Raw genomic sequence first — 27,404 nt, 5'->3', positions numbered from 1 at the left:
AAGCCTCGAGGAACCATGATAAATTCTATCACTTTTCTGATAATTAAGCATGACTCAAATACAATCGTTTTATATCCAGTGCAAAAAGAATACAACGTAGATGAGAGCTTTATAAAGCTACAGCCATTTAAGAACATTTTCTGAAAGTTAATTTCATCAGTGTTCCTCATCTTCTTGCAGCCCAGCACCAGGAAGTATCTGAGAGGAGAAAGACTCAGAAATAGTTTTGAGAATTGATTTTTTTTTTCTTTAAGTTAGTAGTATGGTTATATAAACACTCTGGAAACACTTTAAATGAGCTTAAATACTGAAGACTTTAAGCTCATCCTTAGCTGTTCTATTTCTCTTGCTTTGGCTAACTTTACTTTTCATGTTATTCCCTTGCAATCTATCTATGTTTTTAGAATAAAAGTGAATATTTAAAAACTAGGGTTTAGACGACTTGCTCCAGTCCATTCCCCAATTATGTGGAGTTTCTGTTTGTTGGGGTTTTCATTATTCTGTAATATGCTCAGTGACTCTCATTTAATGTTAAACTGTCTAGCTTGGTTGAGTAGAATTTCAGTGTTAAATGCTCTAGGCCTTTTGTAATACCAAAAAATTAAGAAAATCAAATTTCACACTGGTAAAATTCAACTATAACTGTCATTTCATTTTCTTGTTATAATCTTCTTGTTTCTCTGTTTCACCAGTTTTTGTCTGAAGGGTGAGGGACTGGATGGCAGCTTTCCGGCTGTCATAGATTATACACCATACTTGAAGTTCACCCAAAGGTACCTTTTTATCTTTACATGGCTTTATTTTTTTTCATTGGCAAAATTTTACTTTGTACTATGCCTCTTACTTTTCATTTCACATACAAAATAATATCCCTAAGTACAAACCTGTGCACTCAGCTACCTTGCTCTTCAGACTGGTGGAATTACTACATGACTCAGAGTGAGTCATGCTAACTTTGTTTACTTGTTGATTAGAATCACAGTTCAGAAGGAAACATTTTTTTTTTATTTCCTTTGAAAACCACCAGACCAATTTATCTTGAGCCTTTTCTGTGTAGCCATAAACTTAAAAGTAGCTATTTTATAAATAAAGATTATATATGCCCTTGTAAATGGTAAGATATGACAGATAAGCAGTATGCAGTATGGTCAGTTAGCACATAACAGAAAGTCATGACTAGTTGCATATATAATCTCACCTTCTAGCCACTTTTTTTACTCCTCTAATCAGTTGTATGATTAATAATAAAATGAATTATCACTATCTAAATGATCAGACAGCAATATGGGCATCTCCAGAAAGCATGGAAATTAATGGGATGTGTTCTATTGTTAGGTTTGCCAAAATGAAGGGAGCATTGGGAAATTTAGGAGTAGTCTTGAAGACATAAAAATGAGCATGAAACATCTTAGTTATTCTCTTGAAGTAATTTGTCATGTTAATGACAAATTGCATGGTTCAGTTAAAGCAGAGTTTGCATCTCGGCAGGTTCATGGGGCTGCAGAAATTACTACTTAAACTAGTAAATGCTGTTAATACAGTGGAAAGCATAGTTGTAAGAGAAGATTTCAAATAGGTATTGGGATAAATTAAAATTCTTGTCTTCTGAGGCAGATGTGTGAATTCTCTGGCACGTATTGATTCTGGATGATATGGAGCTATTTTAAGAATGAGTCTGCCATAACAGGCACATAAATGGTCTTCACTGTAACCATAATTATACATCCTCATTTAAATTTATTGTGATTTAACCTAATGACAATCATTTTATTTTTCTGCTTTTTTAGAAACAAATCTATTTTCAGGTACTACTGTTTGCCCTGATTTTGTGAAAGAAAGGTTAAATCACCACTTACGTAGTGTGTTGTAATGCTATTGTATTCCAGGACAATACCCTACTTGTCTGACTTGCCTAAGACAATTTGACAAGCAAAGTTGTGCCCATTCTTTAGGTGGCTATACAAATAAAAGCTTGAAAAATAAGTTGTTTGGTGGTCTGTTGTATCCCAACACTTTGATCCTTTTTGTTTTACAGAGCTTTAGATATTAAGAACTGTAGTGCTTTAATTTCAAGAGGAATTTTGCATTTTAACAAACAGAGCTTTTCACTTGGCTAATAAATGTGATCCTTCAGTTCTGACAGCATCAGCAGTGATGAAGAAGAGCTAAGAACACTGGGCAGCAGTGGCAGTGAAGGCAGCACTCCAGAGAACGTTGGTCCTCCTTTCATCACGGATGAAAACATTTGGTACAACAAATGCAAAAGGGTAGAACAGAAGTACCGGCTTGCATTGGAGCAGAAGGTAAAAGACTGGCTTTGTGTGGGAGTGACAGGGCCAAAACTCGTCACCAGCCAAGTGGTGACATAGCCATTTAAGTAAAGGTAGAAAAATATATTAAATATTACTTAGCTTCATGGAAGTGGTCTTAAATTTTATGTTTCTTAGAGTATCCCGATATATTTTCTCACTGATTTGAGGGAGAAGGGGTTGAGGTGGGGGGGAGAGAATATTAATAATTCTGTGATTAGATTTCACAATCTAATGTAGAAGCTTTGACTCCTTTTTCCAGTCTCAGAATTAAAGGCAGTGCATTTCTGAAGCTGTTAGCTTGCGGGCCTGAAGTGAACACAATTATCCACATGATTTTCTTCTTCCTTAGAGGCCATAGAATTTTACTGGTGTAGGTAGACTGCCAGTGGAAGGCTTTTATAATGATAATGAAGCTAAACTTTAACATTCAGTCTTCCAGTAAACAAAAATTATCAGCCAAGTAATCCATCTAGGAATGAAAAGCAAAGCTGTCACCTTGGTGATACTGAGATAGGCTTTTAGAAAATTTATAGTTTTAAGAACTGCTTCAAGCTAGAATGTGAAAGGGGAAAAAGAGTGTGATTGTATCTAATTTTAATAATTTAGGTGACATATTGAATGTTACAGAAACTAAAGGTAGGTTTTCACTCTACCACCAAAAATACTGTAGGTTAAAAGTGAAGTGTGATATGTGTCCAAACTTTTTAGTATTTTTAAAAGCAAAGTGCTTGCCATTTTTTTTAGTAACAGCATATTAAAACTGCAGAGACTACAATGTTTTTTTAGATAGTGGCAGAGAGAAGACTTTTCTGTGCACTACTTCAGTGTTTATAAACAAAAAAAAAGGAGGGGTCAGAAAAAATGAAAGGGGAGAAAAACGAAAGACATGATTGATGATTTTAAAGAACTTTATTAATAGTATTTTTAGTATTCTTTTTTCCCGATGTCAGAGTTTGGTTTTGGTGAAACTCAGAATGCTGTAAACTAGATAAGGGTTCTTGGAGGTGTAATTATTTCCCTTAGTTTAGGGCATTAGGATCACAAGATTATCTTTCTCCCTTTCTAGTTTTTACTGTACTGAAAAGAAAAAAAAAAAAAGGGCAGATGTGATCTAGTACAGATATTCTGCCAGTTGGACTTTAGCATATTCACTGTGGCCTGGGTCCTGGTATGAACTCAGTCACATATATATATTTAAATTTTAAGAATGATTGTTGGCATGGTTTTGACCTCAGACAACTAACACTCTCTCAGATTATTTCAGGTTGTGGTTTTTAAATTAGTGTTTGTCAGCGATCATTCCAAATAGTCAGTGTGACCTCAGATGTGGTCCTTCAGAACTTGAATGTTGGCATAGGTAGAGCCAAACTGAGAGAATATACTTGAGAAAGGGGTTCTGACTATATTCAATTCATTGCTAAATGTCAGTCTTAGTATGGAATGGGTAGAGTCAGTCGGTTTACTTGAATGCACATGAGAGAAACTAGTTAAAATTTAACTAAGTAACAGTGAAAAAGTCAGACTTATTATGGGGTAATAGATGTGAGAGGTATTTTAAAAAAATATGCACATTTCTTTTCTATTTTGTGTCCCTTAGACAACTTCTTTTTGAAATATGGCCTTCAATGTTGGCATTCAGGTTGCTGGTATAACCTTTTCAACACCTGTGATATCACTTTCCATGTGGAAAGAACTTGTGTACCTTGGGGCTCTCTCTGATACAGAGGACAGGTTCCCTACTTTTGTAAAGAAAATGTGCCATTTAAAAGGAATCTCTTCAAATACACGAACAAATTTAAAACCTTTCCCTTTTCACCCCAACAGTCCTTGAAGCACAGGAATGTATTCAAGATGGCATTTTTTCCCTGTGTTCAGACAGAAACATAGGATCTCTGATAGGATCCTGTGAGGAGCAATGAACTCTGCTTTCACCCACCCACCTCTAAAAGACTATAAAAATATTTTGCCATGTAATGAATAAAGTGTCATCAGCTCTGGAGAAGCATTGAAGAGAATTAAATAAAAGTGGACATTAATTTTTCTTGGTACATCCAGGTGGTTCATTTCCAAGGATACCACATGAAAATTGTGACAGAGTTATGGGAAAAATAGTGAATGATGGTGTCCAAATCACAGATATCTTCTACATTACTGGCTGTAATAGCAAATGGAGGTTTTGATTTATTCATGAGTCTAAGATCTGGAGACATTTTTATTGCATGGGAAGTTATTTGCTGATTTAATAACGAGTATTTAAAATTTTTAGCATTATTGTTTTAGTCAGTTGCATTATTCCTTGTAGCATTCTCTTAATGAACTGCCAGATTCTAGAGTCAACCAATGTAGGGGTGAATTTAAGTCAGTTTTATGGTAACTCTTTGAAAATGTCCATGCATTTAATATGATTTTCATGTGATAGCTACTCTGTCAGCTGTTGTCCTCCTTTAGAATGCCTCCTAGAATTGAAGCAGTAAAATAACTTTTTTATTCCCTCACACAGAATAGTTTCTATTGTCTAAATTTTGTTTGGGATGTGCCTGCTAATTTTTTTATATAATTCATATGCATCTGGTATAACTTGAAAAAGTGACCGTAAAGAGGTTAGATGGACTGTGGAATAGAGCTCCTTTCCTGAGTGTTTCTGTGTTTCTCTACTTCCCTTTTTGGGACTTTTTCATGGCAATAAGTTGCAGCAACAATCTAGCTGCACACAGTGCAGTAGGTGCCAGTTAATTGGAGACGGGTTGTTTTCTTTCATACAGAGGGGCTTTCTGACATTTCGTGTGTTGGAAAACTTAACATTTGTGACAGGAAGACCAAGCTGAAAATGCCTTTTAGTAACTGATGCAGGGAGTCTGGTAGTTCCTTCTTTTGCTCTGCTTCCTTTCGCCATGGTGACAAGGATAAATTCCTTGCATGCCTCCTGTGTATGTGTTCTACAGTCATTAACAACACAGGTGAATGATGTTTACCAGGGTCACAATATTAAGAGAAAAGTATCTGTCTTCTCAGCTGTCTGAATGGTAGGATAGGGTTAGGTATTCCTTAGTTATCCTACCATCCTATCATGGATACTTGACAAACTAGATGTGGAAGGAAGAATAAAAACAAAGCAATTGTATATGCACTGTTCTTCCTCTAATACTTCCTTGGCTAATGCATATCAGCTGAAAGACTTCCTGAAGATTATAAGGTTTGTCTGTTGAGAGATGGTTCACTCTTCCAAATACTTGTCAAATATCCCCTTGACTGCATGTAAATTTTTGGCATCCAGAGCATTTTTTTGGCAAAGCATTCTGTGATCTGCCATATGTTGTGTGAAAAGCTACCTCCTTTTCTGTCTTTTGAATCTGGCTCCTACTCGCCCGATTTCATGGTGCCTAGCTCTTGTATTTTACAAAATGATGAACAGTAGCTTCCTTGCTACACCCGCCAGGCCACTCTGGAAATACGATGAGTTTGTCTTTTCCAAGTTGTCTCTTGTCCAGGTTAATGACTCATAGGTTACACACTTGTTACTTACGTGGAAGTTATCCCTACCCTATTCTGAAATGGTGTAAACCACGTGCTCTTGTGTAGTAAACTCCTAAATTTTCTTTACTTTTTATACTGGAATTTTGTATGCTTTCACTGGTGGGATGATGCATCTCTATGAACAGCAAATACTGCTATCTATGATGACAGTGTTCTGATACTGATGCTTCATATCTAAAATCTTGTAAAATATTCGGTTTATGTTTCTGGGAGGTAGGAAACTTTTTTTTTCACTGGGTACCACTGCAAAGAGTCTAACTTCACCCTCTTTTATCTTTGCCCATTAAATACTGATACACATTGACATGATTCTCTTTCCTCCTCTCTTCCTTCCTTCCCAGCCCTGAACTGACCAGTCCCAGCTCTTTCTGCCTCCTCTCCTATAAGAGATGCCCTGAACCCTTAATACCCTTGTGGTGATGAATTATAGTAGTTTATAGTATTTTACTACCAGCCTAACGTGAAACCTCTTTTCTTAACATGGGCACTTATGAAAGAGCTTCAAGGAATGTACAAAATTTTATGCAGTATAGATTTGCTGTATTCAGCTTTAAGAATTGATAAGAAATTACTAGCATCTGACATGCTGGGACACTGCTTGAAGAAGAAAAAGAAATAGCTGCTTAGTATTGTAACCAGAGGTGTAATTTGTGAGCAAGCTTTGTGACTAGCAAGCCATTACAGCTACTGTTAAAAACTCACGTAGTGTGCTTTTTGTGAATGACTAAATAGGTGGAGTCTGATTAGGACTGCCCTTTGTCTTTTATAGTAACAGCTGGAAAAATGGTGACATAAATGGACATTGCAGCTCTACCTGTACAATGTTACTAAAAGAAGTGACCTTCACCAGTTGTCCTACATTATGCTTTACTGTAGATGAATATTTATTTCACAAACTTTCATCTTTGTCATTTTAATGAGTAATGTAGTATTACAGGTTTCAAAGAATTTTAAAATAATCTTAGATTTATTTTTTATAATAATTCTGGATCCCTTTAATTATACAGATCCATATAGATACATTCCGTTCTTGTCCTTATGCAATATCTAACAACCTGGATCTGTGAAGTCGTAGAGTTCTGAACTTCTTGTACTAGTGACTGTTCTATGTTGTTTTCAAAAAATGAATTAGTATTTCACGCTGTTGGCATTCCCATCTCATTGTTTTCACCCATTACTCTGTTCCACTACAGGAATATAAATAAGTACATTATTTTCTTGGTACCTCTTAGGAAACATAATACTAATCTGAAGTCAATTTACTAGACTGTTTAAATAGCTTTAAAAAAACAGACAGACAGACAAAAAAAACACCAAAACCCAAACCTACAACAAAACTAAAGTAGAATTGTATACATCTTAAACCAGAAAAATGCGAACATGTATGTAATGAAAAAGGTTTTTTTGATAATGTGTTCTTTAACGCTTTCCAACACTTCTATTTCCAGGGTTACCTTGAAGAATTGGTACGACTCAGAGAAAACCAGCTATCTGAATCTGTCTCACAGAATAAACTACTGTTGCAAAGAATAGAAGATATGGATCTAGCACATAAAATGGAGAAGGAACAGCTGGAATATATCATTGTGGAACTGCAAGACCAGTTGTAAGTTGGTACAATGGAGAAATGTTGTTAGAGCAGTGTTACAATATGAAGAACTTCTGGTCTTGTGGAAATGAGTCAAACGTCTTCCAGAAGTTCATGTATTTTTTTCTTTTTTTTTTCCTTCTTGAGAAGTCTTGCATTCAGAAATGGCTCCCCCAAAAACTGCAGTAATGTAAGACAGAAGAATTCTGAGAACAATTTTTTTTTTTAGGTCTGAAATATATTACAGTAAACTTGCTTAAATTTTTAACACATTTTTTAATTTTTTTTTTATACTTTATTACTTACAACTTTAAGACAACCCTTAAAAAAGTCAGAAGCAGCTTCCTTTTGAACTGTATATTTAAAATGTTAGGCAGAAGAAAATAAAGAAATATGTCCTTTGTATAGGTTCTGTTTTATTTTTGTGTGGCTCAGACACAGTGGTTGTTCATCTGGTAGTCCTAAAAATACTCAAACTGATGAAATACCGTGCTACTCACCCTTTTTCAAATGAAGGCAAAATGCTAAAGCAACAGAAGGTTAAGTTTTTTTAATAGCATATGTGACTCCTAATAAGATAGATACTTTACATAATTTATCCTCCTAGCCCTGCCTGTTGGGTAGGGAGGTACTTTTCTTTTGCAGAGACACTCCTAATGTTTAAAGACTCATCTGGAAGTCTGGCTGTGTGGTGATAAATTGCCACAAGACTGCCATAGTGTGCATCTGTAGTAATTGTATGTTCAGTTCTGTTTCTAACAAACACAGTACAAATTATTTTACCTTGTACCTGGAGTAACTTGTGTGCTTCTGTGCCAAGAAGTAAAATAGAAATAATCTGTGGCCTTTGAAACAGACAAGACAGTATAGAGATGGCTCTGGGGTGCTTTGGTTCCTTCTGCCTAATATCTCACAGAGACACCACCTGCAAGGGGCTTTTCTATACAGTGAAAAGTAGAATCATAGAATCATAGATTGGTTTGGGTTGGAAGGGACCTTTCAAGGTCATCTAGTCCAACCCGTGTGTCGAGGACTCCAGAGCTGGCCCCAGCATCACAGAGGGGCAGAATCCCTTCCCTCACCCTGTGGCCCACTGCTCTGGGTGCAGCCCAGGCTGCCATTGCCTTCTGGGCTGCAAGCACACACTGCAGACTCGTGTCCAGCTTTGCACCCCCCAGCACCCCCAGGTCCTTCTCTGCTGGGCTGCTCTGACTGACTCCACTCTAGCATGGCGTGTTAAGCAGTCAGTGTCCCCCCCGCCCCCCAGCAAGCACCATTACAATCTCCTTTACTTCTAGCTTGCAAACAAACTTCTTTTGTCTTTCCCTTCTCTGTCTTGTAGTTGATAATTTTATTGCTGGTACTTGAAATTGATTTTATGACAATCCTTAGGAATACATCGTTTGCATTTTATTTTTATTGCCAGTTTTGGAGCTGAGGAAGAAAAAGGACCTTTTTTTGGAGCCTTTCTCTCCTGCCCACCCCATGTGTCTGTAAGCTTTTGATAGATACCTGCTCTCGAGTTCTTTTCTGCACTTACTGGTATAGCTAATGATTCATGTTACACTCTTTAACCTCCTGATTATTTGGAGGAGGTGTTGGGGGGAAGCAGTGAGCTCATTTAAACTCACTCTAATGCTTGGGAAATTTTGAATGTTCAGACCTGCTGTTAATTTTTAGCTGAGCTATATCCAATCGGCCTGTTCTAAAGATACTAGTCTTTGGGGGTTGATTTTGTTTGGCTTTCTTATGTTAAGGCTCAAATTGTAGAGCAGTTTGTATCTTGACAGTGTGTTCTTGAATAGCTCTTTGTGAGACACTGCAGTCAGGAGCCTGGACTACATTAGATATTTGAGGAGAAAGGTATCATTTTGCATTTTTATTGCTTTAAGTGTACCATGCCTGTCAGATGAGCTCTTCTCAAAGTGTGTTAGGAACCCATAGTTCCTTATTGAGGAGAGGGAAGAGAAGAGATATTCCTAGCAGGTTTCTGACAATCATCACCAGTCATAATTAACATATTTTAATCTTTCTTTCGTACTGGTGTTCTTTTCGGTTTTTTGAATTTTGACCAAGAGTGACCCGTTAGCAGGGTATGTTGTAGTCCTCATGTCTGTAATGAGACATGAGGTTTGGCCAATTGCTTTTTATGGTCCAGCCGTTTTTAGAACAGTCTTAGCTTAATTTCAAATCTTAGTGTTTTTGTCCCCTACCATTGGTAGCATTTTGCAGCACTGAGTGTATGCTGTAATGTTTTTTTTAATTTTTTTATCAGCAAATTTGGGACTGTAGTTTTGCCCAAGGCATACTATATTACTGTTTCTAAAACACTTTGAGATCTCATTTAGGATCACTTGCTGTGTAATGTAAACTATTACATATAAACATTCTCTATTTTATTTTTAATGATGCTTTTCTATTCCACTGGTTGTTTTTAAGATAGCAAGTTCTGCTGCTTCAGACTTCTGTTGATTATTTGTTGATGTTTCCAAAATGGTATTTAGTACGCATGCAAGTCAAAATGTTTTACATATATTCTCAATGGATTTGGGGAGAATCTGAGTCTATGGGTAGGTCTGCCTCCCAGGAAAAAAAAAAAAATAGGGATAAGGAATAGAGAACTGACTTTCTTGGCAGTGTAAGTTGCTGACTGAAATGCTGGGGTCTGAACCCTGAGCCCTGAATTAAGGTTGACATATGGGTGATTCCCACAGCCCTTCATACAGAGGAGGTGAGTTTGCCTTATAGCTTCCCCCCAGGGTGCGGCCGGCCCTGCAGGGAGAGCCAGAAGGGAAATGAGCCCCAGGGGTCCTGCAATGAGTTGACAAAGGTCAGGGGTCTGCTTGGGGGTAAAAGCTGGGACCACTTGCAGGGAGTCAGGAGTGTCTGTCTGTGGAGTGCACTCCACAGAGCTTCCTGGTTCAGGGAAGACCTCCTGACTCTCCCTGGAGCTGGGCCCTGGTCTGTTTAGACCTTTGTGAACGTGGGCAGATCGGGTGAGAGTCGCCATGTGGGCACCTTGTTCTTATGTATTTAACTGGCTGGTCTGGCTGTTTCCCATGCCAACTATGGGCAACCTCGGCTCACTGTTTGTGCCACCTGTTGTGGGCAGAGTCACATCTTTTGTGGGAATCGTTGGGGGTGGCATCAATTATCTACCGGCTGATTGATCTGTTTGTACCCCCAGCGATCATTCAGGGAATGTCCTTTTTGTATACAATACAGTCTGTGTGTTGGATTCTCTTCCTGCTGGTGCTGTCATCTTTGTTGGGCCTGGTCACTGGCAAAACACTGACTTGGGAAACCAGATAAAACCAGTGATCAACAAGGCCTTCAGGTTATAAATTGGATTGCCTACAGAGATGTGTTTCCGTCGTCACATTTAATAAGGCAATTTGCTGCAAAATGTGTTGCAATCTGATTGCACATCAAATTAGAAAAGTGAAACCAATCACTTGGTCATCAGTTGGACATGTTTATGTTCATGGCTGGTCAAGAGGAAGGTTCAGACTCCAGAAGTGTTTGTTTTTGGAGAGGGTGGTCCAGACACAAGCAGGCTTTCTGCAGAGGTGATCGATGCCCTGTGCCTCTTACTGTTTAAGAGGCATTTGGACAATGCCCTTAATAATAGGCTTCAACTTTTGATCACTTCTGATGCAATCAGGCAGTTGGACTAGATCACCATTTTAAGTCTTTTCCAACTGGAACTATTCTGTTCTGTTCCAAGAACAGCTTGCTCTTTTACCACACTTTAAGCCTCTACAGATGAAGTGATTGCCTAGTGATAGATGTTAATTGTAATAACAATGAGACACATTCTGACTTTCTTCAGGAGTGTTTGCTGTCACTGGGACATGTTTTTGCCTGGGACTTGTGGTTGCATGTGAGAGAACAGTGCTTCTGGATCCACTGTTCTATGGAAATAGCATAGTTTTACAGTGAGGATGACATAGTTTTTAAGGCTTTGGAGTGCTTAAAATTAACAGTTCACAGGAGGACAACCAAGAGAAGCCTGTGATCCATGATATATCTAATGGAAGAAAACAGTTTGTATTCCATAACGTTCAAAATGTGGTGGGAGAAAAATCCCAAATCGTCAAGGAACTGTATCCTGGAGTGCTCAAAACTCACAGAGGCAATTGTTCTCCCAAAAGCGGATTCTTCACCCGGTGTGCAATGCCCAATCCACACAGGGAGACGAGCTATCATGTTTATTACCGTCCTGCTCGGGGGCAGGTGCTAACAGGCTGACGCCATGAGAACCAGCACGCCACGGGGACAGAACAGAGAACGTTCATACGCTGGGGACTGAAATGAAGTGACATGTAGCTTTGGTCCCTAATCGGTCCCGGGGCTAAATCGATAAAGGATATTTTGGCTTAGGGGTTTGGTTTAATCACCCGAAGGTGGAGCCAGTTTACCAGTCCGACATTTATCACCCTAACCTGGAGCCATTTTATTAGTCCAGCATTTCTCACTCTAAGCACAGCCATTCTGAGTTCTGTGTAACAGAGCCATTTCTTCCTACTCTAAGGTCCTGTAAAGAAGTGGTCTCTTGGAGCTCAGATACATCTGAATGTGCACTCCACCAGTAAAAAAATTTTGAGCACACCCCCTAATATAAGGTATATTTATTTAGAAATTCTATACATGTATTACTGTACTAATATACTATGTACATTATAAAACATACCCAAAAACAGAAACTAAAAGGATGAGATAAAAATGAAATAAGCTCTGTTTTTTCTTTTTTGTTGTTGCTTTCATTTAGTAACAGTACAAAGAGTATTTTCTGCCTGTACCCCAAAGGATTGTTTCATGCACCCCAATTTGGAGATGACTGCCTTGAAGGACTAGTTAGCTCAGTGAAAGTAGCAACTGGGCAAAATCTGGAACTGTTTGCCTACAACATCCTTGCGTTAAAACTTTATCTGAGCTTAAACAGGCTCATTTTTTCCCGTTAGGGTGATTCTTTGTAGGTTTTTTTTTCTTTACACAATACTTGTACTAAGGCAAATTCTGCTGATCATTGTTCCCTTAAAATTCAGATTCTGCATCTGAAATCGATATTTACATATGTTAAATATTGATAAATGCTACAGGAGAGATTCCATCATTTTCCTGAATAATGACTCATCTCCTGCGTAGTGATTCACTGATGTTACAAAAGCTAAATTACATAAAATCTTTTGAAATGGAATTATAAGGAAAAAGGGAGACATTGTATACAAAGGTAGAAGCCCTCAACTTAAAATACTTTAATTTTTTAATTCTTTTGGGGTGATTTTGTTGAAATTACGATAGTGATTTGCATAATGTTTACTAACATGTGTTTCTTCCTAAGGTCTTTTTCAGCTTTTCAAGCTAACATGCCTGGTGTAAGATGGTACAGCCCCTTTGTCTTAAGTGGTGCAATTTCTTCTTTTTTTCTTTCTTTGTCTTTTTTTTAAATTTTTAATCAGTTGTATTGAAAATTTATTTCTTAGATTCAGTGGCTATACTGTATTTTATATCACTCTTGCTTTTTACCTCCCTCTGCTGTTTCTTCCTATATCCCCGTCTTGTTCTGCTGTTTTGTGGAGGGGCATGTGGAGGGAAGGAAAGTCAAGAAAACTCCTCTGTGTTTGGAATTCTGTCTTTGGTTATGGCACAGATAAGGTTCAAATTAAATTGTAGGCACACTCATGTCTTACACTGCATTAAGCTTGTCTGTGTAATTAAGATTTTTTTTTTTGTCTTAGCACATCTTAAAGGTAGATTTATTTAAGTTGCTTCAGAATGGATCAGTCTTGCCAAGGCCCAAACAGTGCTTGTACTCCATTCTTCATATTTTAATATAGCTGTTCAATAGGTGCAGCAGTACTGCAGTTCCTATTTGTATAATGCAAATGTCTTTGTAAAGAGAGGAAATGACAGTGTAGTTGCAACCCTGAGAAACCCTATGCATCAGTGACACTCTTTAAGGGTGGTAAATGTCCTTTGTGTGTTTACAGCTGTCTTTCCCTCTGTTAGCACCGCACTGAGCTCAAGCTAACACATCTACCTTTCAGAGAAATCCATCAGTTCATTCCTCAGGATCTGAACATAGCCACAACAGTTGTCTAAGAGCAGCATAGCAAGAGTAACTTTGTACGTGTTTAACTCCAGGCAAAGTGAGCTGCTCTGTTTCACATACACCATGTCCTATCAGATCTGTTATGGAGTACTTAAGGAAAGATTTACTATATTCTTTGCAGCAAAGCCGATTCCTTTCCAGAGGTTGGTCAGACCCTGTTTGGTTAACAAACTTGCTTATGAAAACAGTATCTGCTTTTTCTCACTTTGTCAAGATTCTGTTTGTAAATGCTCTAGAGCCTTCAGAGTGCTGCCACAAGTACACTCTACCTGAGAGCAGGCAGGGGAGGGTCACAGAAGAAGGCACAAAGTTGTGAAGGATGTAAGCTATAACTGTGCTGCAAGGGACAAAGTGGAGGAAAGCTTATCCAAGGAAAGAGAAGCAGAAGGGTCTGAGCAAAGGCTCTGAAATTTATCTTGTGTTCTGCATCTCCTTTTGAGTAAAATTTTAAATGTGGGTTGCATGGCTTTATAATCCTCGCTCAAAACCTAAATCGTCTGGAAAAGTAAGAAAGCTGGATCACTTTAGCATTCTTACCTTCATTTTCAGATAGTCCTCTTGTAAGACACTGAATTCCTCAAGTACAGTAAATCCAATTTGTTGTAGCCGCTTTATTTTCTCATTGAAACGAAGTGGGAAATTAAAATTTAATCTTTGATCTTCTTGGCACATTTCTTTCCTCGAATGTCAAAACTGGGAATGCTAATCCTTCTTTCCTTTTAAAGCTTTTATGGATCCCTGCTCAAACCATAATTCACATTAGCCATGCTTTTATTTATAATGCTTCCTGAAGGTTCTCTATCTCCCTCAAGTTTGCAGCTCAGTTTTAAATCCTTAGTATTGCAGTCAGGTCTGCTTTCAGCTCCTTGTTTTCTCAACTTCTCTGTACTGTTTTGGTTTGGTTTTTTTTAACATTGTAGAAAAAATACTGCATATTTTGACAGATATCAAAACTTTTGTTTAGGCAGTGTTTTGGATTTTTGTTTTGTGGAATTCTTTCTTTTGAAGTTTGCTGCAATTTTGTATTCCTGTTTTACAAAGGTGTGGATACACAGCAAGAAGAGAAACTGTTTTCAGTGAGATAGAAACCTGTGAAGATGTGGGAGTTTCTTTTTTGCTTACAAGTATAACTAGTTAAAATTCATCTGGGTGTAGTACATGGGTGCACCGACTTCTACAACAGCAAAAAAAAAAGCAGAAATAAAATTGCAACCAAGCCTCCAATATGACTGAGGACACACTATTCTTAGAAGCCAGAGGGTTTGATAAATCTGATAGTCTGTCAAAAACCCCTGTTTGTGAAGAGTCTCCATTTTCCAGCAGAAACGATCTGATAGTTGAAGAATTAAAAGCTGATTAAACAAAATAATTAAAAGCTGATCTTTACTTTTTTAAGTTTGGTCACTAGTCAAGCTCAATATTTTCCTTGGTTTTGGACAATACCTACTGTGTGGGGAAACTGGTTGTGTTGTGCCTGTTATCTTCCTCCAAAGGATCAGGTCTGGTTCATGATCCAAGGACATGAAGAGTGTCAGTCACACAACACAGTAGTATTTTAATGAGCCACACAAGGTTAATATATTGTAGTGTGTTTTGATCCATTCTGGTTGTAAGATCTCCACCATAATTAGACCGGAACTATAGGCGTCAAGCTGCTGGTATTTCTGCCAATATAAGCTTATCCAAGTTACTCCAAAGTGAAAGGAATTTAAAGGGTGTATAAAATCAATTACAGTAAGTTTATTACTGGAGTATATATTTCAAGATCTCTAGGAGGAGATAAAGGAGAATTAAAATGTTTGCTGAAGAAGCTTCAAGGGGATCTGTTCTGTGGCAGCAACAGCACTGTTGCTGTTGACCAGTCAGAAAGAGAGAAAATGGGGTGTGGTAGGACATGCCTGCTTCTCTTCACTGCAGCAGCTGCCATTAGAAAGTCTGCTGCAAACTGACTGCTCTGGCACCTGATTTGGGGAATACTGTGTCTATGCACAGGGCACAAACGTGAGAGAGGTGATAGATTGCAGCATCGAAATCTCCTGGTAAGTAGATCACTTTCATACCTGCTGATCTAATTTCTCAAAGTCCAATGACATCCCAGTCCAGACAGCTCAACTCTTGCTATGGTACTGAGAATTTGAGAGTTCTTTTTTGTTTTAGAGGTGCTTTTACAGATTTTAGTTATGTTCATGTATACTATCAATTTGAGTTCTCATTCCATGTTTCCTGTCATAAATAAAGAGGTTTTAAGCTTGTTCTTTCTTATTTAAATATGTTGTGGTGTTGATTTTTTTTTTTTAAGCTTTTATTTTCACTTTTACTTTTCACTACTCAGGTAGTTCTTGAACTGGAGCACTCATCTGGTATAATTCCCTTTCTTAGGGAATTAGTCTGTTTGGTTTATTTCCTGTCTTCATCTGCTGGTATGAGGGCAGATTGCCAACTGGACTGGCATTTTCTGGATTTGGAGAAATTAAACTTGCAGGTAAGAAATTACTGGTTTTTCATAGGCATATTTGGAAGCAGAACTGACTTTCTGTTTGTTATACAAAAAAATCTGTGTAAATGGGCCTTTCAGAATAGGCTTCCAGTGACATGAATCTGGATTTGATCCAGGGGAAATTAGCTGAAATGAGATTAGAAATTTTATGTGGTTACCAAGATAAAGCTTTTCTATAGTGGCTTGGAGTACACTTGAGGTTAATTTTTATTTATTTTAAAATTTTCAGAGGTCATACAGTTACAGTATAGTAAGTGACCAAAGATAATCACGTTTTCCTATAATTTCTGTTTTCCTTGCAGGAACCTCACATACAGACTGGCTTTTGTCCCTATCCCCCATTATGAATGGGCAAATCAAGTCAGGTCACACTTTCAAGATGCAGAAGTCTTAGATGTGTTAATTCAAAGGAGGGATTTCTTACTCTTTTGAGAGATAATTGAGCTGCCAAAAGTGACGCTAGTGCAAACAGAACTGTTTGTGAGGTTACCTTATGAATCACATTTTTTAAAATAATAGTAAATTTAAAATTTGCCATTTTGATGATCTATTTTCAGCGTGGCTCCTATATAATTGTACCAGAAGAACTCAAAATGCATCATGCTGTGTGTGGAGCAGGGGTGGAAATGCTCAGTAATTTTTCAGTTGCATTTTACTATTATATTTGTACCATACATAATGGGATTCTGCCTGTCCTTGATAAATAATCTCCAAATAATAGATCATTAAATAAATATCTCAAATAAAATAATAAAAGTGAACAAATGAGCAAGTAAATATTCTGGAGAGTGCCTGACAAAGACAGGGCCAGTGAACACAAGTGGTGAAGGGTGTTTATCAGAAGGCTTCACTAATCTCACTTTCCCTGCTTCTTAAATAGACAATTAAAGGACTGAAAGTCAAAAGATGCAGATAATTTGCTGGCAATAGCTGTATAAACTTCATGTTAATACTTTGGCCTTATTATGCCTTGTTGCTGTTATTGAGTAAAAGTAAGTAAATTTGCAGGCCTGGAGGGAAGTATGAATCTGCACTTCAAGCAGACACTTATTCCTAATAGGAGTACATTTGTGTTGACTGATTAATGAATCGTCAGTACTCTTTTGTAGTAGGCAGGAATTTGTAAGCAGGATGTTTTTACTGAATAGTTTTCTTTGTTTTCTAAGAGTAGCTTAATTTAAATAGCAGTTCCTGATGTAGAGAACAAAAAATATACATGTAAGCCAAATATTTGTTAGTTTGTAGTGATGTAGCCTAGTATTAACATGATGTCCTCATCTCTTTTGCTGCTTGTTTTTCCTCACAAGTTATTACTTGTAGTAGTACTTTGAATTTGTAAGGAGGTTTTATTTTTTTAGACATTAAAAAAACCCCACCATTTAAAAAAAAATTAAAAACAAACAACAACAACAACCAAAAAATCCCACACCTCACCACCATTTAAATGTCAGAACTTAAACAGGATATCCTAGGAGTTAGATATCCAAAGGAATTAGAGATATTCTTTCTCTACCTGCCATCGCTTCAGTATTTCTTGATTTTTGTATGAACTTTAAATATTATATGGTTACCTTATACAAATATTTGTTGTGATGAGGACTGCTATGGGCACAAATCTTGAGAGTGTGAGGAAAAAAATAATTTTCTTTCTGCAGATCACAAAAGAGAGCTTTTGCTACTTTTTACCAATGTGATTGTAAAGAGGTGGAAGAGATTTTAAGTAGAGAAGATACCAGTTAGTGGATGGGGAGGAGGGAAAGTTCAGACTTGCAGACAACCAACAAGTTTTTTTCATGCCTAGATTAGGTGATGTACCATAAACCATTTTAACCCCTCTGCTCTCTGAATAAATTCTTAAATATTCTGCTTTCTCGTCACAGAACTTTCTACAGTCTCCCCACATTAGTCCAGGGTACCCTATTCAGCTGTGTCTCACACATTGCCTTTCTTTCTTTCAAAAAAATAATCATGAAAGCTCTTATTAAGATCCACTATATTCTCCATGTACTACCTTCCTGAGGTTATTACATTCAGAAGCCATTGTTTTTACCTCCTTTTTGGCTTTTGAAGTTTTCTATTTTTTTCTGGAAAAAAAAAGCTAACAGCTTATTATAAATGTCCATTTCATTGTTTTCATTCAAATTTGATTGCATTTCCTTCTTCTTAAACTTCTTTCTATATTATCTCTCTTTTCTTTACTTCTTAGAATGTCCTTGCTTTTAGTCCTGTATTGAATGGCTTAACATATTGTCTGCAAATCTTATCTTGCTTTATCCTTGAATTATCACAGCTACAAAAACAAGAAAACAATATTTTATTGAATTTTATTTAAAAATAGAACTGCATACTTGTCATCTTTAGTGTTATTCTTCCGTTGTTTACAGATTTTGTTCCATATCTGTTATGCTTAGAAGTTATGAGGTAATATCCTTCATAAAGTCTAGGCTGTGAGTCTTGATCTACAGGCATTCAGGTCATTCTGATTTTCTGTGGGTGTTCCTCGTCATGAGCAGAAGCAATAGAATAAAATCTCTTTGTACACAGGCTGTTCCTATTCAGTATGTTTTACTACAGATCAGCATTTTATATTGAAGCTTATATATTATGTGAACTTTTGGTAACACTTTGGAAATATTTCCCAGTTAAGGCCCAAAGAGTTGACTAGTTCCTTTTTTTTAATGTGTGTGTAAATAACAGAAAATACTAATTCTGCATTTTATTCTTGAATATTTTGTGAAACTTAAATTTCAGTTATCCCTATCTGCCTCATCTCCACCAATTCTTCATTTATTTTTGCTCTGTGAAGACTTTTTTATAATTTTTCCTCTGAAAGCTTTTGTATGCAATCTAACTTTGCTATCATAGCAGATAAAATAGTTTTAATAGTAGCTATTTTTCTTTTGATTAAACAGACTGACTGTAAACATATAGAGGAAAGCTCATAGTCTTCATTGTACTCATTGTGATCATTAAGAAAGTCCTACCTCACAGCCTGCACTACCTGTAGCTTAGAGCTGGCCACCACCAGTTGCAGTGTTTGCATTCTGAGGAACAAGAGTGCTACCTTGTTTTCTTCCTGAGCATGACTGGATGATTTAAGTAAGTTTCTTCTCTGTCCACAAAGAACGGGTGAGAGTTCAGGTTACTATACCATAAAGATTTGTACAGAAAACAACATAAATTGCCAAAATTCCACTATTGGAAATTTGACTGTATATGTGTGGTTTTGTCATCTTTTCTTGGCATGTTTATTTAATAATAGATACTGCTGCTGAATTGTGTGGTGATAACAACATACAGAACTTATCCAAATGATAATTTGCATGTATGGTTTTTATGTGTATGAGCTTGCATTTAGTTGTCGTGTGCATAGCTGCTAATACAAACTGTCCTGTTATGAAACTTTCATGAAGTCCTGCTGAGTAAGGAGGTGATGTAGTGATTGCTGACCTCATGAGAACCTACTCATGTTTCCAGGCCTTTAATGAACTCAGGGCACCGCATGGGATTAGGGGAGTTCCAGGAGGCAGTAAATACCATACAAGACACTCGAAATGATTGAGAGCTTTGTGTTATCAAAGTGGTTATTCCAATAGAACTTTTCGAGAGAAGGGGGGGAGAAAAGTTGGTTTACTTGCATGAGTGCTGGAAGAATTCATCATCATGAGGAAAGTTTCTCGTAAGTAGTTTTATTGACTGTGGTGCTTCACCACCTTCTCTTGCAAAATTGCTGTGCTTCTCTCTACTCTCTCAAACTTGCCTACTAAAAATTCCTTACTGAACCCCTACTAATGGTGGGGAATTATGGCTCTTTGGGCGGTGTTATATGCCCTTACTGAGGTTCTTGTCTAAACAGTTCAGATACCAACAGAATAAAAGCTGGGTTGTTGACAATGTTATTTGTGAATTCACATAAATACGTGTACCATGCACAGGCACTTCACCTGCTGTGCACTGTGGCATTTTGGAATGGTATTTGCCTTTGAAATCCCGAGTACGTTCGCTATGAAGATGCACAACATCAGCTGCTTCTTCAGGCCACAGATAATCAAAAGTGTGGAAAGCAGCATTTTACTATTGCCTGGTATTTTGCGAATTGGAGGATTTAAGGGACAGAAAGCAATATCATTTTTGTTTCAAGAGTTATTCTATAGCAGTTTAAGGGTAGGTTGATGGTTGCCTTGTACTATTAGAAAAAGGCTGATCTTGTCTTGGAGTGTGGAGAACCATGTACTTATTTTTGTATGACTTCTGGCAGATGTTTTCCAATATTGGCATATTAGCTCCCTCATTTGCAGAATTTTAGAAATGGGAATATGAGGCAAAACTGATTTGAACATGCACTTAGTTAACACTTTTTCTGTAATTGAACATAAATTACTAGAAACTGTAAGGTGGTAGAAAACATTAACTGTTAGATTTTTACCTGGCAGCATATAATGGAATTAATGTCTAGTTATTAGTTCATTCTGTAGGAGTATTTGGTGTAGGGGTGGGTGGTTCCAAACTGCAAAAACCATTGGATAGGGCGGGGTCGGAGCAGGGTGTAAAGGACATCATGTTTCTATAGTTGCTTTGCAAAATGTTAATTACCTGTTAATTACCATCATCCTGGCAGAAAGAATCTTCACAATGCAGTTGCTTGTTTTATTGTTTTTGCAGAAAGATAATAATTCTAACTTTTTTTTCTGTTTCTAAATAGGTCTTAGTAGGTTTGTAAGTTGCTTCTGATAGGAAAAATGAACAGTTTCAGATGCCTGCCTTACTGCAACCTGATGGTCAAAGTACAACACCAATTTGATCAGGCCTATTTGCCTTGATTTTCTCTCTGTACCTTAAGGAATTGCATTTAATAGGTTGAGGTTTACTGCTTTTTGTATTCACAGGACTGTGCTAAAGAATAATGACTTGAGATCAAGACAAGAATTAACTACTCATCTCACCAATCAGTGGCCTTCCCCAGGAGCTCTGGATGTCAATGCTGTTGCCTTGGACACTCTACTCTATAGAAAGCACAATCAACAGTGGGATGAGTAAGCTGAATATTTATTTTGATTCACCTTTAGAGGAACAGGGAAACTCAAAATTGTACGTTTCCCTTAGCATGTTCAGAAATGTCCTATTGGAATTACCTGTTACAATGTACAAGGATCAGCTGGCAGGAAAAAAAAAAGTTTCTTAACATATAAATTTCCTTATTTTGGATTAATTTATTTTAAAAAAAAAAATTCTCCAGGAAAAAACTTTTTAGGAGACAGAAAAATAAAATTGATTGATAGACTGATTAAGAGAAGAAAGATTAAGTGCCATGGGGTTTTTTTTAGAAAACTTTTTAAGGATAATTGAATATACCTCTAGATGTGTAAACGTATTACTATTAAATATTACTTGCTTTGTAGGAAAAGTTTTCAAAGTCTGGACCAACTTTCAGCAGAAGTTAGTCTTTCTCAATCCTCCCTGGATGCAGGTCACTCACAGGATGGGAAGCAGGATGGAATTAACTTATTAAATGAAGGTACAGAGCCATTCTGGTGACTTCATTTTATTTTATTCTTTATAGCTTTGATTTTCAGTCCTTGTGAGATGAATTTTCAGTACAAACAAAATTTGTATTGAACAGCACATACTTTTCATCCTTGTGCAAATTGTTTCAGTTTTCTTAAAGACTATACTTCAAATAAGTTTGGATTTATGAAGGTGCCCAACCTCCCCAGTACTAAGACTTTGTGCTGTATTTAAAGCTAAGCTTCAAAGGTGTTGCATATCTTCCTTCTCCATCACAGAACAAGACAGTTCAGCTACAAGGAGGAAATTCTGTCATCTTACTGCTATAACTAACTCAAATCTTTTGCGTTAAGTGCTCTTTTTTGTTTCTTAAAAGAAAGATTAAAGGCACTGGATTTGCAACTGCCACTGTCATTCTTACATCTTGCATTCAACATTTATCTTTCGAGGTGTGGCCTAGGAGTTTCTCTTGAGATAGAGAGATAAACATGATATGACCCATGCTAGTATATAAATGTAATAGACGCACATGCTTTCAAAATCTGTACACTTACCAGAGTTTAGCTGCTCCATCTTGTGGCCAATTGTGAAATGCAGAAAAATGCTGGAAGAGTTCTGAAGTAGTATTTTGGGTACAGAACATAAACAGCTATAAAAAAAAAAAAACTTTTTGTATCTCAGCAAACATTAACTTTAAATAAACTTAACAAAGCAGAGCCTTAGTTCATAACTGTAAAATTTCTTGGTTTTAAAATATCATGGATGTAAAAGTTAGAACTGTTTTTAAAACTGTAAACATTTTTAAAATCTAAATTCCTTCAAGTTAGCTTAGAGAAAGTGAAATAGATTCACCACAGCTATTATAGAGACTTTTTGTGCAGGTCTACTTTCAACTGTTCGTTGTAATATTATTTGTTTGAACTTGTGCTTTATGTTCTATAAATTCAGGTGCGGGAAAACCACTGGTAATAATAGAATAAGTTTTGTTTTCAATACTCTTGTCCTTAAAGGTAGCATAACCTCTCACTTCTAAATTGGTGATGTTTATCAGCACCCAAGCTTTAATAAAATTTTGTAAGGCACAGCATGTTTTTAAATATTTCTGGTCTAACTCTCAGTATGGCAGTTTTAATTAAAAGAATAGAAGTAGGGAACATTCATGTTGCTACTAAGCCCATTCCTGTCGACAGAATTTTAGCTTTACACTTGTTGAAATCAAGGGCTGTGCCCAAACAGTGTTACACTGCTCTTTGTGCAATTTGTGTGCTCAAATTGAATGTTGTCTTAGAAGAGTAGTTGTTAGAGAAATAAAGATTCTTCCAAAAAGGAAAACTTTTTAAAAGAGCTAATCTAGTTGATTCCTTAGGGAAAGGTGTTCATTCAGACACTTGAAACAAGCTCATAGAGGTAAGGCTCAAAACCTTTTGAAATCTGCTCATAAGAACTGTAAATTATGCAAAAGAACTACATGTTACCCTTTTTTTTTTATTAATTGTTGGGCAGGGCATGGTTTGGGTTGTTTCATTTTTATCTTACATGCTTCTCATGAGAATACAACTTTTTTTTTTGACAGGAATAGGAGATAAAATTTTAATAAGTGCTACTTTATAGACGTGATTTTTAAAAAGCAGTTTAAGGTGATCTTTTCCTATTCTGCAGGTGAGCCAGGGGGATGAAATGGAGAGATGCTGGTAGATCAAATTCTATATAATGTAATTTATTAGCAGAGTTGGCACAAAAAAACTCAAATGGATATTCTGAGAATGGAAGACATAAATATTGCAATGCAGTCATATACCTATAGGTGCTTCATCTTCTCTGCCAAGTGTATTTGGATGACAGGGCAGATACTTAACACTGCTGCTTGTGCACTGTAGGGCTTTTACCAGCTGTCAGGGCCTAATGCACTATCAAGTTACCAAGGTTAAAAACCAAAATGTTTATTTTTAAAGAATATATCCCGATTCCTGTTAATTCTACTCCTTTCTGAGTGATTTTAAAATTCGATCTCTGGTGCTGATGTCGTATTAGTAATGTCACTTCAATTTCTGTACAAAGTGGTCGACTGAAACTGGTGCTTGAATCAGTAACTTCAGATCACTGTGTAGTGAGTGGAGCCTCTGGACTTCCCTCTGCAGGGGACTAACTGTAATGCATGGGTAGGGATCTGCACCACCTGCACAGGGAAGCTGTGGCATCAAGGGCACGTCTTCCAAACTGCATTTATGAAATGTGTGTGTGCTGAAGCAGTAATATGTAATTCATAATAGTGTGGATGAAACAGTGTGGGTTTTTTTGTTTCCTTGGTACTTTTGTGGTAAGGTCATCTTGCACTGTAAAAATCATTAGCCTAATTCTTGTTTTGCTTCACAGGGAAGGAAGACACTCCATCTTTACTTGGTCTTTGTGGCTCTCTTACATCAGTAGCAAGCTACAAATCTCTCACAAGTCTGAAATCAAGTGAATATCTTGCAAGTCCCACAACAGAGATGACAAGTCCAGGCTTAACACCATCTTGAGAGATACACAAGAAGGAAGAGCTTTGTGTTGTATGCATTTGGTTTACATTCCATAAAATGACTTGTAATTAAGACTGCTAGTTAAAAAACAATCTTCTGGGGTTTTTTGGTTTTTGTTTTTTTTTTTTTTTGTGGTTACCTGTTTAATTCACAACTTTTATCAGTTTTCATTCACTTTTTTCCCCCCATAGAGGACTTTTCAGATTTTCTTTTTAGTCTTGAATTATTTAAAGCTCTTGGTCAGGAACAGAACATATAATCTAATGCTTATGACTGATTTTTAAAATGAAACAGTTTGAAATCAGTCCCCTACTTAACTGCCATGACCTTTGTTTCCCCTTGCAATGGCCTGGCCCTGCTCCAGCCACGGTGCTTCTCTGCAGTGCTTTAAGTATCTATCAGCTCTTGCAGAGCAGACAGGGAATCCTTAACGCCAGTTAGGCAAATGAAAAGCTGTATTTTTAGATAAAATATTTATCTGTGTATGTTGCGTAGGACCTCAAATAGCATATTTAACCTGTCAACAGCTCTTCTCAAGTTGACTCTGTGTTAGATCTTGCATTCCTGTTAGCATCATGGCACGCTGGAGATGTCTGAATCGCACTGAAGAATCACTCTGAAACACTTACTAATTCTTGAAGTTGCATGTGAGTAACAAATGTAAGTTGAGCATATAAATCAAGCATACATAGCAATTTGTAAATGTTGAGGAAACTCACTAAATGCTTTTCAGTGATTTGAGTTACAGATAATCGAACACTGTAAGAGAAATTTCTTGGCTTATTGGCCTTGCTGGAAAGATGGGGACAAAGGACATTAAGAAGCACCTTAGGAAGGTTGGATTGTGTGGTTATTGGCAAGATCACAAGGAGGAAAACAAAGACAATGTAATGACAGTATTCTCATGTAAAGGATTTTTCTCATTCCTGTAGTAGTGCAATAGGTATTTTTCTTGATTAGGTAATACAGCTGAACTTCAGTCAGTTTTCTGAAATTACTTTCCGTTAGTTTCAATTACTGATAGAGAAAAAAAGATAAAAAAAGAGACATTTTTTAAAATAAACTGATTTTCCAGATTACCCTACTGTTTTGAAGTTTGCAAATAAATTTTTGAATTGCAAACTATATTCTTAATTCTTTGTAAAATACAATGGATCCTTTATGTAGGAATTTTGCTAATCAAGGTAATGCTTATCAACATGACCAGTAACTTTTTAATAGAACTTAAATGCATGTAAGTACATTGTATTTATAAATGCTAGGAAAAATGCTTTTTTGTGCCAAAGAAGTTTCATAAATTGTTTACATGAGTAGCTGCAATACAAGACAGGTTTTTAATTATTGCTTGCTCTTATGTGTTTACAGTATGTCACTACCCTCTGTACCGTTCCAGTTGAGTTGCCTCTTGTAATGGTACCTTGGCACTACTACTATAATCTGGTCATCCTAGGGTGGGCTTGAAAGAAAGAGGATTCATTCTTGTCCTTACTAAAGACTACAGGAGATGTTTAGCCTCTGTGTGTATGAGGCTATGCACCTCTGGAGACCAGGGCACTGTTGGATTTTCCTATAGGAGGTTCAGGATACATCTCAACTCTCCAGTCTGCAGTGCTGGAGGTCATTGGATCCATGGCAGGGTAGACAACTACTGATGCCATTTTCATGCAGATTTTTAAAGTGGCTTAGCAAAATCCACCAGACCTTGTCTTTCAAGCCCTCACATACCCACACGGTTAATTTCTCTGTAATAAAGTCTGACCATTAAATCCTTTCATACACTGTTAGAATGTCCATTACTTCATCTAACTTTCATATTTTGTTAGCACGTTAGCACCTGTTCTTCCATGGCACTTGGGTGTCATTACTGAACACTAATTTGTAAACTAGAGATGCATTTTTACCACAAATACAGAGAGAGAATCTGGATCCCTCAAGCTGACATTCTTCATCAAGGTACAGCAATTTCATCGGTCTTGTTTGCTCTTAAACACTTCTATGTCCCTCTACATCCAATATTTTGGAGGGGGCTATAATCATGATCTTCAGTCATGTTTGCTGATGGCTCTTTTCTTGGAGCTCCCGGTGTGAAATTCATGTGTCATTTAACCGTAGTCTTTTATGTAGCCTTGACACCACTGTCAGTTTCTGGGTGTCATTTTGTGCATGGGAAATCAGTTGTGTCTTTCTCAGTTCTGAACATAAATAATTTTTCAAAAATACTGAAAAAAATGCCAAAACTATGTTTTGTTGCCTTGATGTTCCATAAATGTTGCATGTAAATTAAACATTTTGTATCATCGCTAATTACTAGGTTTTGTCTCTGTTTTAATCATACAGGATTAAATGAGACCACTGGGCAAATTGCAGAATTACTGAGCCTGTAGCAAATTCTTTTGTTGCAAGACAGGGAGACACTGTTTTTGTTGCTCTATTTCATTCCAAGTGGTCCAAAAATCTGCCATTACTACTTTGTTTCTCTTAGGCCTTATTCAGAGGTTGTAGTATAAAATTACTTGGATAATCACAGTTGGGGAGCAGTGTTGAATACCTGCTTTGGCAGTACCTGTTGCTTGCACTGTGTGCTGTGACTTTGCACTTAATGTCTTTACAACTAGAGTGTTTTTCAGCATGATGAATTTTCACCAAGACCAAACACATGCTGGGATACCTTCTTGATAGCAGAATAGCGCCAAAGTCCATTTCTTGCATAAAGCATGCCCAAAATTCTGTGTCTTAAATGACCTGGCTAGCAAGTCGCTTTCGTACCACCAACCACTCCTCATTAAAATACACAAAAAATAAAATTCATCTGCTTTTTTGAAAACACATGAAAGAAGAGAGATAGTGAAGGTGGTTAAAAATAAATTAAAAAAAATCATAGAGAGGAATCTCAGATTAAGTGAAGTGCATGTGGAAAGGGAGATTCTGCAGCTGCTCATGCTCTGAACGAGCTCTGCCGCCAGGCAGGCACAGAGTGGCCCATGCATGTGCCAGCAGACCTGGCCTTCAAACCCAGGTGATCTCATGCACACTGCAGGCCTGGCTCTGCTGTGGAGCTTTGTCACAGTGGCAGCTTGCACCTCCCAAAAACATGCAAGGGAGCATTCCTCCAGAACACCTGTACAGGCACTTGTCTGCAGTGCCCAGGTGTGCTTTCATCGGAGTAGTACCTCCAACTACAAAGTCACTGCACCTCCTACCAGCGTATTCACCGTGCTCCCTGGGTTCCTGATGAGCACAAATGTACTTTTTCCAGTTTAACCTAAAGCATGTTTCATTTTAAATAAACCTGACAAGAAGATGAAGAGTATTTAAGATCCTCAGGGCAGCTAGA

General features: G+C 37.2%; 1 protein-coding gene across 1 annotated transcript in view; it reads left to right on the top strand.

Annotated features, from left to right (window-relative positions):
* Positions 1–24,392, top strand: part of RUNDC3B (RUN domain containing 3B) — a gene marked incomplete at its 5' end in the record, with an annotated part of 41,984 nt that extends 17,592 nt beyond the window's left edge. The window contains 6 exons of the mRNA XM_008938814.1: positions 693–773; positions 2,135–2,303; positions 7,295–7,452; positions 20,933–21,079; positions 21,446–21,561; positions 23,925–24,392. Of these exons, the coding sequence (XP_008937062.1) occupies positions 693–773; positions 2,135–2,303; positions 7,295–7,452; positions 20,933–21,079; positions 21,446–21,561; positions 23,925–24,070 (817 nt within the window). The remainder of the gene's footprint in view (positions 1–692; positions 774–2,134; positions 2,304–7,294; positions 7,453–20,932; positions 21,080–21,445; positions 21,562–23,924) is intronic.
* Between the last annotated feature and the right edge of the window lie 3,012 nt (positions 24,393–27,404).

The sequence above is a fragment of the Merops nubicus genome, unplaced genomic scaffold, assembly GCF_000691845.1.
Source record: "Merops nubicus isolate BGI_N331 unplaced genomic scaffold, ASM69184v1 scaffold20214, whole genome shotgun sequence".
In the NCBI taxonomy this organism is placed as follows: Eukaryota; Metazoa; Chordata; class Aves; order Coraciiformes; family Meropidae; genus Merops; species Merops nubicus.
This window is presented reverse-complemented; position numbering and strand designations above follow the sequence as displayed.